The sequence below is a fragment of the Camelus dromedarius genome, chromosome 33, assembly GCF_036321535.1.
Source record: "Camelus dromedarius isolate mCamDro1 chromosome 33, mCamDro1.pat, whole genome shotgun sequence".
Lineage (NCBI taxonomy): Eukaryota > Metazoa > Chordata > Mammalia > Artiodactyla > Camelidae > Camelus > Camelus dromedarius.
The window spans coordinates 14927382-14943905 of NC_087468.1; the positions used below are offsets into that span (position 1 = coordinate 14927382).

Here is a 16524-nt window from a genome sequence, read left to right on the forward strand (position 1 = left end):
TTCTTTAATACCACTCTGTAAATTTTAAAGGAGGAATTCTGTGGTTATTCAGGAAAACACATACCTAAATAGTCTCTTTGAAAACAAACACCTAGTTCTTCACTGTGATCTGTAAGAGCTGAATCCAACTCTGGCTGCAGCCTCAGGCTTGGATACCCGGCTCGGGTGAAAGTTCCAGCTCGAGGGAAACGCTTCACATAGTAGAAGCTGCTCCCTTCGCAGGCCGCCATTTTCCTCCGGGCTCTGGCCTCTCCATCCTCGGGGAGCCCTCGTGGGCCGTGTTGTTTCTGCCCATTGCAGAAGCCTGTCCAGGACCAGTGGTACATGTTCCCTCTCAGAGGCGAGCAGCCCTCCCCCTCACCAGTGACTGTCAGGTCTGTGACTGGCTTTAGCTTCTCTCTCCCACACGAAGCACGTGAGGTCCCCCAGAACGTGGGCTAATAACGTGTAACCTGTTCGCATCACTTTTAACAAAGCATTTAATTTTTTGAAGACTTAAACATACTTTGGCAAGATTCTTAAACTAAGTTATAAAGAGGTTTCACCATAAATATACTTGAGTATCTTTCAACATCTTTAGATTTCTGTATTTTTTAAACTGTCCTGTTTCTTTATTAAATTTCATAGGATTTTTTTTAAACACAGGCAAATGCTCATTTGTTGGTTTGCAGGTCGATTTTATTTAAAAAGTAGCCTTTAAAACAATGGGCAGGTTTAACTGCATAAAAGATGAAACTGCTGAATGGCAGAAGGTATCAGAAACAAAGTTAGTGGGAGGAAATGTATCATGTATAAGACAAAGTAAATGCTCTCAAAGCATTAAGAGATCTTACTAAATGAAAAAGAAAAAGATGAGCCAGTAAAAAATGGGGAAAGGATATGACCAGATGTTTCACAGAGGAAATTAACGCAGCCAAGGAACACATGATTAAGTGTTCAACTTCTCCAGTAATCAAGTAAAAGTGAATTAGAGCCACGATGACATTTTTCACCTGTTTTTTTTTAGCACAGATTTAAAAGCTTGATCATGTCCTTGTTTGGCAGGAATGTGGGTAGAATTATAAGTTGGCCCCTTTTCTGGATGGTAATTTGGCAATATATATCAATTTTAAAAATGATTCTTTGACCCAGCCGTTTGACTCTAAACATTTTATTATAAGGCAGTCAGAGAAAATTTGCACGGCTTCTGTAAGATGGTCCCATCGCATTAATAAAGGACTGAAAACAGCCTAACCATTCATTGTTAGAGGATTGTATAAACATATTATGGCATCGTTGATGCAATATTGTGTGACTGTTAAGGATGAAAAAAAAAATTAATGGATAGGAAAACACCTCCACAATATATTAAGCAAGAAAATCAAGTTAAAGAACATTTGTATAATTCCATTTTTATTAAAAGAATAAAAATGTATAGACAGATGTGAAGGAAAAAGCTTGGAAAGAAACACCCAGCCATGGAGAATGCTCTTCTCTGGGGAGTGAGTCTGCAGGAGACTTTTACTTTCTACTTTATAATCCATTTCTTTATCATTTGAGTTGAATATTTGCTTATTTTTATTACTGTCAAATGGTATTTTTCCTTTGGATAAAAACAGTAACTCGAAAGATGATGTCTGATGTAAAACTACATGCGCAGAAGCTTCCTCACGCGTATGCCCTCCCCGCAGAGAGAGAAGACTGTTGGATGATGAAGGGGGATCTTAGGGGGTGTTTTCTGGAGATAACAAGCTTTGGGTGGTTTTTAATAGTTCCTGAGTTTCTCGCCATACAATTACCCCGCTACACTCCTCCGCAAACAATGATGGGCTGTCCCCACACTGGGTGCTGGGCTGGCCACAGTGGAGAAGACGGAACCCTGCCTTAGAGTCTGGAGACTCTGTGTCTATTTCCAAACATGCAGAATGACTGTTGAGTTCCTTTTTAACAAGGGAGGTTGGCTTTGAGAGGTAGAAGCGATGCACTGGGGAGCAGGGAGCAGGTTTTAATGAGTGGTGGGTTCAGTGGGTGTTCCTTAATCCAGGAACTCTGAAGGCTTCACTGTCGGTCCACTTTACAGAGAAAGAGAGTTTGGACATTTGGTATTCTAGGCCAAAGTCAATAAGGGTACATTTTGGAAAAAACAAATGTGAAAGCCCCTAGTTTGGGCCTGAAAATACACTTCCCTGAGCAGAGAGTGAGCAGAAACTGGCTGAGCAGCTGTGCATTGCAAATGGCCTGGACGTGTTATTTGCCAGAAAGGCAGGTGGGGGCTTTAGGCCGCAGGTAAGCAGTGGACAGTCTTCACCGGCGGGAGTGGAGTCTGCTCGGTTCTCAGCCAGAGCCTGAACAGGAGCCAGCCAGGAAGGGTCGGGCTCCAAAACCGTGTCCCGAAAAGGGCTGTGGCCACTTGTCCCAGAGCAGACCTTGTGGACGTTTGTCACGTAAGAGAGGAAATGGGCGAGTTTCGCTATCACGGTCATCATATGTAGGACCAGTGGGCAGAAGCTTTAGAAAGAACACCTTTCAGCTTGGCGCAGGAGGACCTGCCAGGCTGCGTCTTGCTGGTGTGTTAAAAGAATTCACACGACACTAGGTTTCAGAGGCTAGATTCCTGACTTGGCTGGAATTCTGTGATGTATGACATTGTGTGGTGTAAAACTGCAGCCCCAAGGCAGCCTTCATTGCTTTGCATGGCACGTGGGGCGCTTGTAAGCAGTGACTTGTGCTTAGCCCTTTTTGGTCTTTTCTCCTTTCCAGAATGTCCCCACGATTGGTGTCATGGCTGTTGTCTTAGCCACGCATCTGTGTGACGAAGTCAGTTTGGCAGGCTTTGGCTATGACCTCAACCAGCCCAGAACACCTTTGCACTACTTTGACAATCTCTGCATGGCCGCCATGAACTTTCAGACCATGCACAACGTGACGACGGAGACCAGGTTCCTCCTGCAGCTGGTCAGAGAGGGCGTGGTGCCGGATCTCAGCGGAGGCATCCATTGTGAATTTTGAACCCAGGAAACCTCACTTGAAAATGCAGCTCTGACCCGGAGGGCTGTTTCTCACAGCCTTCTAGATGCATTTCATCCCGTGAGTACTTTGAAATGCAGCTGGTGTTTTTAACTTTTAATTTAAAAAACAAATCAACAGAAAAAGTTCAGCCTCTCCCACTTTTTTCCCCTATTTATTTGAAGTCAGTGTTTTTGCATAAAATTTTGTAAGTTAATTTTGAGAATCCGGAAGACTTTCCAGGAGAATTGTGTAAAATGATGTTTTATTGTATTTTAAGAAAGTTATTTAATTGGTAAAAAGTCTGTCCATGTCGACGGCACACAGAATCCCAGGTAATTAAGTGGAAAGAGAAGGGAGGTCACTCCTTTGGTGACAGCCCCGAATGCCTGATGCTGGTTCTCTCTTAGTGTGTTCGGTGGGACAGACTGCGGAGGCACTTTGAGGATGACGTGCTCAGTAGCTCAACCACTGGTGTTAGGTTTGGCCCTGCTGCTGTGTGAGGCCGGGGCAGGTGGGAGAAGTTCCCGGTCCTCTCTGTTGGTCTGCCTCCTGCGCAAAGACTTGCAGGAATCAAGACTTGCAGGGAAGCTGTCCTGCAGGTCTCTGGCCGAGGAGGGACCCAAAGACATTTTCTGCGTCCCCTGAGCATTGCAAAGATGCCCTGGGCTGCAGACGCCACGGTCTTCCCCGCAGCTAAGACAACTCTTGGATTTCCCCTTAAGAGTTTTGTACTTTCCAAACCCTTAAATGTTACTTCAGCTTATTCCACTGTCTGTCTGAGGTGGCTTATGAAAATTAGGACAGAGCCTCTGTTACCAGAGTCATAGAGGAATAAACTCTTTCTAAGAATAATCATGTTTTCTGAAACACTGAAATGAAGTCCTCCCGGTGTTATAAATTGCCTATTTGAAAATATATATTTTTGAATGCCTACTTGGCGGTGTGTGCCAGGCAGTGAGCTGGCTACACACACACAAAAGGAATAAAACCTTTTGAGGAACTCTTACAGTCTAGTTAATTTGAGTGCTTTTTTTTTTTTAAGAACATAAGTTTACAAGTCTAGCTAACATGTCCTTGGATGCCACGGCTGAGGCAGGACCTCACCGTGGGTACCAGTAGCGAGGGATGGAGGATGAAGGAGCCTGGTTTCTGCCGCTCCCCTGCTCCCTCTCTGCTGTCTCTGCTCCAGCTCCCTGACCGCTGCTGCCTCCCGCTCTCTCAGTTCTCACTTTCCAGCGGCCCCGGTGCAGCTCTGACTCCCAGCCCGGGGCTGATCCTCCAGGCTTCTGGGGTCGGGCTCAGCGCAGCCGGTGTAGGTAGCCAAATAGGATTTCTCTAGTTTTATGTCTTTTCTTAAAATTTACTGTGGATTTTGTTTTCTCCTCCAGAAGATACTGTTTGTTTAGGAGAAAATGCTTTAAAATTCTTACCAGTTAAAGGGTGAGACTTAGCTTTGAAAATGGAGACTCGGGAAGGTGGTCCACGGCTGTGCTGTGGTTCAGGTAGGGCCAGGCCTGCACCACACGCCTCCACCCCCTTATCCACCCCTCATCCCTCAGGGGCTAGTTAGAGAAGCCCAAATATTTATTTAAAAAGACAGGATGCAGCCAGGGTCTATAACACTCAGACAGCTTTCCCGGTGTCACGCACATCTCACAGGTGTGTGTGGACCCGTGTTCCCCTGCCTTGCATGGCAGCTGGGAAGTGGCCAGTCCAGCATTTTCTCAGCTTTCAGCAGGTCTCAAGCCCGGCCCCATCCCACCCCTCCTCCTCTATGTGTCATTTTTGCATCTTTGCATTGCTTTCAACATCAAATTGCACACAGGCAGTAAGTGCCCTAAATGAATAACAAGGTGTATATTTTTCAAAGACCTTTTATGGAGTCCACCAGCCAATTGGAGTTGACCAGAGACCATCTTTGAGAACTTTGAGAACTTTGGCAATTTTTGTTAGAAGTTACTTCTTTGCTTCAGGGTTGTTTCTCCCTTACCCAGCCCAGCCCAGCCCAGCCCAGCCCAGCCCAGACCAGACCACCTCACCTGCTCTTCTTAAACAGACCTCCAGGAGCCTCGGGTGTCATAAGATTGGTCTCCAATAACCAGGATTCCACCATCACATTTCCGATTTTGGACAGCTTTGTAGGCACACAGGCAAATCCTATTACGTGGATGTCATCGCTGGTTTTGAGGCAACTTAGAATGACTTAGACATGTTCTGTCTTTTAACACACTTCTCACTGGAACTTGGAGCCACAGAAAAATGTCAGTGAGTTTTAGTTTTTTGTTTTCTCCCACCAAGAGCTTGTTCTCGCCAGAAATCTCGGCTGGCCTTGGAAAAATGTTTCGGGGACTTGGAAGCATAGCTCCTCATGACAGGCCTCATGTTTTTAGGCAAAGCTGTAAATGGGGATCTTCTGAACAGCATCACCCTTGCCTTCTGCACTGCTGCTTCTGTGTCACGCTGGTTTTTTAAAAAATTTCCCAACATGTACTAATAAGGCATTGGCCATGTCTTCCCACAAATTAGGGGGCGTGGGGGGAGGGGTCTCATCATTTGTTGGACCCATTAATTAAAATAAATTTTCAGACCAGCTTTTTGGGCTGCTTTTGTTGAGTTACGACCTCTCAGCTGGTATCAATCAATCTGGTTTGTGTGGCAGACGTGGGCTTCGCTGTAAAATGAAAAAAGCCATGGTGACACCCTAGTCTCCCTGGGTTATTGGAAGATTTCTGTAACCAAGGACCACTTTGTTTTAACCGCATTCTGAGCCCACTGCTTTGGGACTTGATGTCAGACGGACTGTTGAATTTGCCTTATTTCTGTCTGAGACAAACCTTTCAGACCAGTGTCCTGGGAAGATTTAGAAATGGGGTTTATTCTCCTTGGCAGATGTGTAACATCCAAGTGTGAGTTATTTTTTCATCCTTTCCTGGGGATGCTCCAGTTAATCCATTGAGAAAGAAGGGAAGGACCAGCTCCGTGATGTAGCAGAAGTCCCCTTAGAATGAGGTCAGCTGTTAGAAGACTTGTGTAAGGAGCAGGGCTGTGCGATGCCCAGGCCCGCCTCCCATTCACACACTTGGTGACATAATGCTTTCCTCATACAAAGGACTCTGAATTTACTGCCCATGGGACCCACACCCTCATCCCAGGTGCTCACGCTCCACAAAGGCCACTCAGATGACCACGCCCCCGGCTCTCAGACTAGAGAGCAGACAACAGGAGTAGCAGGTCCAGGACCCAGCGCACCCGAAAACGCGTCTCACCCCCTGCCCTTTCCTGGCCCAGCCTCCTCAGTCTTTTCCTCTCCTGTGTCCCCAGGCCATCTTAGCCTGGATTTGTGTTCGCAGAACAAGGTATTTATATTTACCTACCACCGACAGGCAACATAAGACCAACATAAACTGGGAAGGAGAACCATTCATTAACACACACGCTCAAATGTTATTGACAAGAAATTAATGTTCCCCCCAAAGGAAATTACAGTCCTGGTAGTTAGACTTTCATTATCGAAATGATTAGATTTGAGTAACTACCAATATTAAATTTCAGCCCACTGGCAGACAGAAACGGCAGCCACGTTGGCGGGCCGTGGTTAAACAAGAGTAAATGACGTGCTAGGAAATTCAGTTGTGTTTTTTTAAAAGCGGCTTTCCCCAATGAGCTGTGTCAATAAAATACATAGAAAGAACAACAAGTTTAGACATTTCCTTCTGTCTGGAAGGAGTCAGATGTCAAGGTCTGCTCTGGTGTCAGGCAGCCATCCACGACTGGGCAGACGATGCCATTACAACTTTTGTGTAGCTGGAAATGGTAACGGTGAATTTTCAGAAAATGTAAACATTCAGAAACCGACTATTCGGTAGATCTGTCATAGCAGCAGTACTTTTTACTGAAAATTTCTAACTTCTAAAGGAGCAATATATTTCCACCCTGTTCTCAGTTATCTGGCTTTTTTTTTTTTTTTTGACTTATCAAAGAAAATTAGTTTCAAGAAAAATGATGTTAAAGACAATGAATTTATTTAAAATGTTGATTAGGTCCTTGATATGAAAGACTGCGCCAAGTTACCAGACGGTGATAGATGAGTAAGGACAGAGAGTGCGCAGTGAGGGCTAGTTAAGCCTGATTAAGGACAGTAGTCAGCGGGGAGGGTAGAGCTCAGTGCTGGAGTACATACCTGCCATGCACAGGGTCCTGGGTTCAATCCCCAGCACCTCCATTAAAAATAAATATATAAAATACACCTAACTTCCTCCCCCTCAACAACAAAAAAATTTTTAAAAAAAGAACAACAGTCAAACTCAAAAGTAATTTCACTTTGTTACTCATAACATATCAAGATGCCCTATCAGGCTGACTCATTCGGGGTGGGACTGTTTTTGGGCTATTAGTCCAAAAGCAATGAGAATTTGAGAGCACATCTGTAATTAAGTTATAAACTCTCTAAGTGATAGAATTTTAAACACTTTATTCCATCTATAGCACGCATAAGAAGACCTTGCCAACTGTAGGCATTCCATAAATACGTTTGATTTTATTTGCTATCTTTGATGGAGTTTAAAGATGGGCAGCGGATGGTTTAAGATTGAATATAATGGAGAACTCTTGGGTGTAGAGGCTGGGTTAAGGGACTCTTTTATGCTAAGGAAGGGAATACAGGTAACTAAAGCAAGAAATGAAAAGTCATTTTTTCTATATATAATTGTCTTAGTGATTTAAATGATAAAGGATGTGTCAAAAGCTTATCGAGTCTGTTCAATGACTGTAGACATATCCATACATTATGGAAAACCAACTTATTGCTGAAGTTCTAAAATAGACACTTATCTGTGTCCCTTATCTTTTCAAAGACCTGCCAGGGGATATTATGGCATAAGTCGGGGTTTCAGACTGCTACAGGGGGCTCCTGCCTCAAAGGCTCTATGTTCTGTATTTAAGGCAGTCTCAGGGAGTTTATTATATGGAAGTTGGAAACCAAGATAATATATCTCTATTTTATCTACACATTGCTCTGCTTTTCTTTTCTTTTCATTTTTTTTTTTTTGTCTATACATTGTTTACTTGAGAAAGATTATTTTTTTAAAGATGGTAATACTAAAGATCCCATCATTTTGAACGGGACAGCCCTGTCTTTAAAATGACAGTGGACAAAACAGCTTCTGACTCGGAGGTTTGGTTCTGGAGCTGCTTCCTCTTCTAGGGTGATATTCAGCATGAAAAGTGAGTGAGATTCAAAATACATGTACACACAAACACACTCCAAACAAGGGAAACTGTAGATTCTAGTGTAAACCAAGAGTCTTGTCCTAAAATGAAAGGTTGAGTGGACTGTCACCGCAGTGGCCTTTTCCTCCCCGTCTTTTGCCTGTGGCTCATCTCTGTCCCTTTTTTCTTCAAACTTGACCTGAATTTAAGAACGCAGCGTGCACTGTGATCCCAGGGGGTGAGCTGAGACGTTAGAGGGACAGACCCTCTGTCCTCTTACTAACCTCTCCTACTCTCCCAACACAGCCACTCATCACCTGGGAGCCGGACCAGGAATGAGGAACCATTTGGTCGAACTCTTGCTTCGCTGTCGAGCATCAGGGTTCACATGTACCATGCTGGCAGAGCAGGAGAGGAGCTGGTGCCAGGAGCCACAGGGCAGTATCTCTAGAACAGCCCTGCTGAGTACTAAGATACAGCCAAGAGCATCTGTCCAGAACCATGGGCAGAGCATCAACTGTTTTCAACATTTAAACAAATGATGTTCAGAACAGCCTGGTCTGCCAGAATGGTTAGGCAGAGCCGCAGGATGGGGTAGGCAGAAGGGCCCCTCACCGTCAGTCTCACTTCCATATTCTAGGAGCTGGTATATTTTAGGGTGTTTAAAAATAAAACAATCACAGTTCCGAGTTTTGGAGAATGTGGGGCTGCGTTTGGAGCAGGGCAGACTCAGCCTGGCCTTTGTTCTGGCCTGGTCAGAGCTCTCCCAGAGCTGGGGGCCAACAGACGCTTGAGCCAGACAACGACAACAGCATGGGGGCCCCCACAAAGCTGAGGGGTGGACAGGTGCCCCGCCATGCATCACTGTGGGCACAGCGACGTTGAGCTGTTGGTTTGTAGGACCAACACTTCAGAGTGTTTCCTTCTCTTTTCTCTCTTGCAACAAAGCTGCATCAGTGGGTATTAACAGAGGTTTGGGATTTCCCCAGTGCAGAGGCCAGTGGGAGGGCTGCTTACACACAAGGTTGTTATGCCAAGGAGGTCCTCTACTGTTTACTGACACAGAGACTTCAAAAAGGCTTAAAGAAATGAAAAATGATCTAAGTAAGCATTTCTCCTATTTCATATCTCAATGTTAAATGATATTTAAAATGCTGTTACATTTTTTTCAGGGGTATTCAAAATTGAATTCTAGAAATTGAATAGTCCTTTGTTTCTGCAGGAAGTTTTGGCATCTGACACAGAAACAAGGCTGTCGTTTTTGAATCTGGCTCCCTGCTCCAGGCCAGAATCTCCTCAATCATCAGCCCAATTGTGCCAACGTCCTGACGAGAGAAGCTAAATCAATGTTCAATACAGGATGTGAGCAGGGGGTCGGATGAGCCGAGAGGGGAAGAAAATCAGGACTGGCTCTTTATGGACAGAGGTCTGGGGAAAATTCTGGAGAGACTCTGAAGCAGCTGCATGCTGAGATGCAAGCGGTCAGGAGAACCCCTTCTGAAAGTTACTCCAAATGTCTCGGTATAAACACTTTTTAAAAAAACACAAAATAGGTCACTGGGAATAAGTCTGTAAAGCAATGAGTATGATGATTATACTGTTCAAAGTCAAAATCAGGATATTTGACCTGCTAACTGGACAGCGTAATTGGAACTGAGACTGCCCACCCCTTCCCTTAGTCCTGAAAGACTTCTGAACCCTAATGGACAGGCTGCAAACAAAACGGACCCTGCCCTACTGCCCTGGAGCTCAGCCTAGGAGGGGGAAAGGTAAGAAAGGCGTGAACAAGACAATGCAGGCGTTAGAGCACAGAGCATGGAGCATGGCATGAAGGGGAGGTCAGGGACGTCAGCCTGAGACCAAAGAGGTGGTTAGAGGCTCGGGGAGGAGCAGGGAATCGGAGCAAACAGGTGGGTGGAGGTGATACATTCAGAACGACAAACTTTATCAGAGCAAACCCAAAAGGCAAGTTCAGATAGGCTCAGGGTGAATCCCCGCGGGCCAGGCTAAAATGAACGTACGGGGAAAGAGTCATTTGGAGCCACTAAGGAGGTGTTAACGGGAGAGTGACTTGATTCAACGCATACTGAAACACATCTTTGTGGCTGCAGGTGGAAGGAGAATGCGGGTGGCGGGGGAACCGGGGACAAAAAGGATGGGGAAACCAAGGAAGGTGATTTCACCGCGGGCAAGACTGAAAAGTGGGCGGTGCTGGAGGGCGGGACCTGGTGGGCAAGGAGGTAGCCCTGCCTCGGCTGTGGTAGCCCTGTATGCTTTGGGTATCCCTCTCTGGGGTTCACATCTGTTAATAAACAGGGCACTGGCGGGGCCCCAGCGCACATTCATGTCTCTTTAATAAAGAAGCCGCGGGGAGAAAAGGAGTGGCTGTTAGAATGGGCCACGGCGCCACCTAGTGTCCATGCAGTGTGTGCACAGCCCTCAGGGCACCGGCCCCAAAGCAGCCCGTGTGGGACCCACCGCTCTGCAGGCCAGGCGTCCTCAGCCGCTAGGGCACTTTCCTCCTTTCTGCACTATCTCTGACCACTTCTCAGGCCGCCTTGCTCCTCCCAACCCCCGGCCTTTGATCCCTTTTCTTTCCCCTTCTCACCACCCGCCCCGTACTCCTCCTGGGAGATTACTCGCCCCGTGGGTTACACTTTGATACTGTCTCTTTATTCCCATACCCAGGTCTGCAGTGGAGCAGAAGGAAGGGATTTGGACGGGGTCCTGAGTCTGTGGCCCCAGGACCAGGGACAGAAGGCAGCCTGGCATTCCCGTAGGGCATCCAGAAGGAGAGTTTAGAAACTCAGAGAGACCAGAGGAGCATAAGCATGAGGGAGGGCTGAGGGCGCCTTATTTTCAATGTGCAGGTTGGACGGCAGCCAGTCAGAATATCCAGAGCATTTCAGTGCTTTACAGAGCCAAGCAGACAGAATCTTCAGTCTCAAAACTGTCTACCGGTCACCAATCTTCTCCAGGCCCTGTGCCAGGCACTTTGCAAACATTATCCCTAAACCTTACGATAAAACTAGAAAGGTGATGATACCCCACTACACAGATGGGAAAACTAAGGCCCCGAGGGAAAGATGACTTACCCAAGCCACCCAACTGATGGGCTTCAAGGTCAGGATTCATTTTACAGACGAAGCAACAGAGGTTGAGAGAGGTGACAGTTCTTGCACAAGATCACACAGACGCCAGAGCTTCGGGATTTGAATCAATGCTATCCCTTCATGCCATGCATGATGTATAGATGTTCCACTGCCTGACCAGAGACTGGGACTCTGTCTCATCCACCCCAGAGCTCAGGAAGGCCCTGCAGAAATTGGGGAACCACAGGAAGGGTACAACCAGCTACTGACCTTGATCTTGTAGCAGTGGGCAGGCAGCGGGGAGAGATCTGTGACTCTAAAGAGATCCAGCTATCCCAAGCCAAAATGTTGCTAGACCCAAGCTGGTATCTGCTGCCAGAGCGCCAGTGCAGCAGTCAGACAGTCTGAGAATCCCAAACTTTAATGGTAAATTTAATTCTATATGATTTTTGCGATAATAATGATAATAATAAAAGAATATTGAACTTCATTGCAGCATTGTTGAGAAACAGCCAAAAAATTGGAAATTACCTAAATGTCCAACAATAATAGCCAATATCAGTATTCTGAGTACTTTATTACCTTATCTCACCTAATTCTCATAACCTCCTAATGAGGTAGGTAATATTATTATCTGCATTTTACAGCTGGGTAAACTGAGGCACTGGGAGTTTAAGCAACTGCCCCAAAGTCTGCATGCCCAAGCTGGGATTTGCAGTCTCCTTCCAGAAGCTGGACCCTAAATACTGTTTCAGTTGTTTCAGTAGGAGTTGATTATAATTTGCACCTTAAATTTAAAAAAATCTTTCCCCAGTTGGAACTATTTGAATTTTTTCTGACTTAAAGTGGGAGAAATCCAATTACAGAATATTATATGTAGCATTAACATATATTTTGGGGGATGTGTGGCTATTCGGGAACACAATCTTATAATACTTCGTCAGATGCAGTGTGGACATACCTACGATCTATGACAAAGCAGTTTCAGTCATGGGTATATATTTCTACTGCAGAGAAATTCTCACACAGGTTTTAAAAGGGGACCATGTATAAGGATATTTTTCACAGCATGTCAGGTGGCAATCTGGGTGTCCACCCTGGAGGAGGAGGTAGGTACAGTGCAGTTGATGCACAGCCCACGAAACACTGTGCAGCAGCAAGAGGCGACAGACCTGGGGGAGAAGCTACAAGATGAATTTAGCTTAAAATCAAAGAGCTGAGCCCAAGAAGCAAATGAGAGAATGAGATCTGTGTCAGTCCCATCGGCAAAATGGAAAGCACCATAAACATTTTAAACAGAGGGGATTGAACACAGAGCCTTAGTGATAAAGGGGTTGGAACTGCTGTAGGAACGAGAGTGGAAATTCAGGCTACCTCCAGATTTGTACCTGCAAGAAGCAAAAGGGCAGCGTGTCACCGGGAGCCCCCACTCCCCAGCTGCTGCTGTCACTACTGCCACCACTGCTACTGCTGCTACTGGGAGAGCTGCTTGCAGAAGCCCCCACCCCCAAAAAGGCTTTCCCCATCTCCCCCTTCCAGTCTCCCACCACTGCCTCTCATCGGCAGAACCTAACAGGTAGAAAGGAAAGAGAATCAGGGAATACGGTTTTCTGATTTCCAAACCCCGCAGTGGAGAGGACGGTGTAGACAAGCAAGTGGGAGACAAAGGACGTGACCCAGCCCAGCCCACCCCTTTCCCCTCAGCATCCCTACAAGCCGTGTGTAAACTTCCGAGTGACAGCGATCACGGCGCCCCCTGCTGCCGCCTCGCAGGATGCAAGCGCCACTCACGCTCTCCACAAAACATTAGACCCCAAGTCCCTCTGGTCACTGCCTCCATCTCTGGGTGATGTTAATCCGTCTTCTAGTCCAGTCACCAAGTCCCGCCTGCATTTTCTGTGACCTAGAAATGATACTGGAATGTTAAACCCCACTGACATTTCTTGTGTACATCACTAGGGGAAAGACAGCGAGGGAAAAGGAGCGATGCAGACAGCACGGGCAAAAGTACCGCAAGGCTCCCGTGGTTCATGCCTGGAACTGGTCACCAGGCCGTGGCTAGTACCAGAAGCTCTGTGTTTGCAGGGCACAAGTATGTGGGAGTTCCCAAGTGGTCCTCTGGGGTTCTGGTCAGGCCACTCAGAAGTCCCTTTCCTGTTTCTGCTGAGCATCAAAGCGGCCGGGCAGGTGGGGGTGCTAACAAGGTCACATTCACCGGTAGAAGTTTGGGAAGAGTGAGCCTTTCTGCAGGGACCTCACTGCTGACCATGGGCACGCAGGCCCCAAAGAGTACCCAGCACGGCGGCCACCAGTGCGGTTTCTGGAATGGGAGAGCCAGCTGAATTCGGGCGCGCGCTGCCTCCTAGGTGTGTGGTCTGGAGCGAGTTCCTGACCTCCCAGGGGCTCGTCTGTGATGGAAGAGTGAATGAGATCATCGCGTAAAGCACTACATCAGTGTTAGCTATTCGCTTCATAGCGGTCACTGCAAACTGTTTTTTTTTTTTTTAACAGCTGAAGGCAGTCCAGAAAAGACTATTTACAATCACTTAGATTTAAAATGAATGCTCCTTTCATTAAAATAGAAATAACCTAGTTATCCTTAAGCTGTTATGCTCAGTTTACAAATCTTTTTATTCTGCTTATAAATATGGCAAGATAAGAATTTTTGACATTCAGTTTTCTTTGATTAATGATCTGTTAACTCCACTTGAATACCCTAAGCTCCTTTTAAAAATCATTTGCAAGGGGAAGGGCATTTGCAGGGGTAGAGTGTGTGCTTGGCATGCACGAGGTCCTGGGTTCAATCCCCAGTACCTCCATTAATAAACAAATAACTAAACCTAATTACCTCTCCACTCCCTCCCCCCAAAAAAAATCTAAAAAAAAAAAAAAAAAGAAGTAAAAAGAAAATCGTCTGCAAACCTAATTAATTAAATTTCCCTAAACACTTTGAACTGCTTTTATAAATTACATTTCCTTTGTAAGCACTTCAGTTGCCCAACCAAGCAAACCTACGGCTCCAACAAGCAAAATATCTCCAAGTAATAAACTCTTATAAGCCTAGGAAATAAAATGTATTAATATAGTGAAGCCCTCGTTTTCTTTAAAATCTCATAATATTCACAAAAATGGAGTCAAATTTTCTTTTCTCTTCCAGCTTAAAATCCCAGTTCTAAATTCTATGACATATTTAAAATGCATCAGGCTAAACTGTCCGTCTTTAATGTGTTAGATGCTCTTAACTATTACAGCATTTTATTTATTTTTTTATTTCAGTTTTTTTTGGGGGGGGGGTAATTAGGTTTCTTTCTTTTCATTTATTTATTTTTAATGGAGGTACTAGGGATTGAACCCAGGACCTCGTGCATGCTAAGCATACACTCTACCACTGAGCTATGCCCTCCCCACTTATTACAGTATTTTTAAGAAACAGCTACACACAGGCTACTCCTAAACTTAACATGATCCCTAGGGAAGTTTGATCCCTAGGGCTGAATTTGTTTTATCATCTTCATGTTTAAAACTAAACTCTCCCAAGTTGGAAGACAGTTCTTGAAGAAGCTGAGGCACCATCTCCAGCAGCCCAAGAGCGCCACCCTCAGGGAATAGGTGACACTAGGCTGGCAGCTTACAGCCCAGCTGTGGATGTTTTGTGGTCAGAACTTAAAAACACTGCTGTGGATCTGGGAGCTGCTGAGTCCAGAGGGCCACAGTTGGACCCGCCAGGTCCTTCGTATACCGAGATGACAGCAGGGACCTCAAGTCCGTTCCTCTCAGGTAGGATCAGCTTTGTCATCCAGGCTCCCTGGGCATTTATCCCCTTACCCAGTTTTCCATAACCTGTTTTTAACTTTTATCAGTTTAGTTGGAACATGAGTTGACCTGTTCCGTTCCTCATGACCCACCCCTTTCCCCCAGGTGTCTTCAGTTGGATTCAGCCAACCTGCTCCCTGTCAGAGCCACGTCTTGTTGGCTTCAGCTGCAGCGCGAAGGTCACTCCAAGGACGCAGCATTTTCCCACAGGCACAAGTGGCTGCCAGGCGGAGTTGGAGCTGCAGGAACTTTTCCTGAGATTATCATTTACCACTTGTTCTTGATCGATTTTCCTCCTCTGATTCAACCTACCTTTCTTGCTTTTATTTTCAGGACCCTGAGCAATGCAAGGGGACGGGGCTGGGGGTTTGGGGAGAGGAAAAGAGGTGCTTTGGGGAGAACTGGGTGGCCTGGAGTAGCTGTGCCCACCAGGGAAGGGACGGGACTTCAGGTGGCAGGGCTGGGCCGTGGGGGGCGTCAGGGGAGCACACAGGCACAGACCAGGCCCGAGGGCTGCCGGTCTTGGCAAGGAAGCCCAGGGCCTCCCTGAGGCTTAGACACTGAAGCTCTCACGGTGGTCCCGACACACTGAAGGTCTGCCGTCCCTCCACACCCTGCCCCCTTTTCTGGAATCATGTTAGGCTTCTGCATCCTTGCAGGGGCCAAGGGAAGAAGCGCCCCCTCCCGCCTCCAAGAGCAAGTAACAGTGACTTTTCCTGCGGCCCTGGCAAGGTGGGGTCCCATCTGACTTGTTCGTAATGAAATAAAGAAGGACGCTATTTCTAGCGTGCCTGAGTTCTGTTATATTTGCATAAAATGCTCCTATCTGCAGTAGGAGGAAGAGCCCTGCAGGGTGGGCCTGGCTCGGGCATCCTTACCTACTTCACTTCTCCAATCCTTCGCTTTCTCATTTGTAAAGTGGGAGTGGGCTTCCCACCTACCAGAGTCCCTCCCGGGCCGGGGCCTGGCTCCCCTGCCCAGGCTAGGGCTGTGAGGTGCCGCCCGTGGGTACTCGGGTCTCCCTTGCCCTGTCCCAAGGCGCAGCCAGTGCCACCGCTGCCTGGCCAGCAGAGGGCGCTGTCACACCGTGCAGGCTGTTCCTGCCTCAGCCTGCTGGAAGGGACCAGCGGCTCAAGACCACTGGTTCCCAGGGCTGCAGGAGCAGGATGTGGCGTCCAGCATCCACTCTCTTTTCAGTGGAGCAATCTTACAGCTGAGACCGGGACAGCTCCCAGAGTATCTGGAGGGTCCATGTCACCCCCACTGTGTGTCCACTTAAACACACCAACACTCCAACTCCCACGGTGCGCCAGGTCCTCTCACACCTCTTAATCTCAGGGAAATGAAATAGAGACTGTCACCTACATGGAGACAGTTAAGTGACTTGCCCAAGACCTCACGAAACTGCAGGGCTGGCCCTGAA

The 16524-nt window shown here is 46.7% G+C and overlaps 1 protein-coding gene across 4 annotated transcripts in view; it reads left to right on the forward strand.

The window, feature by feature from the left end:
* ST3GAL5 (ST3 beta-galactoside alpha-2,3-sialyltransferase 5) overlaps positions 1-15886 on the forward strand; it is a 49056-nt gene extending 33170 nt beyond the window's left edge. For 2 of the 4 annotated variants that reach the window (XR_010378832.1, XR_010378834.1), the window contains exons 7-8: positions 2740-3066; positions 9419-15886. Coding sequence is in view for 1 of the 4 variants with exons in the window: in XM_064481947.1 (XP_064338017.1) it covers positions 2740-2988 (249 nt within the window). In the remaining 3 variants the exon portion in view is untranslated. Of the gene's footprint in view, positions 1-2739; positions 3995-9418 lie in introns of those variants that run through there. The other 2 variants (XR_010378833.1, XM_064481947.1) reach the window with 2 other exon arrangements.
* Positions 15887-16524: the final 638 nt, after the last annotated feature.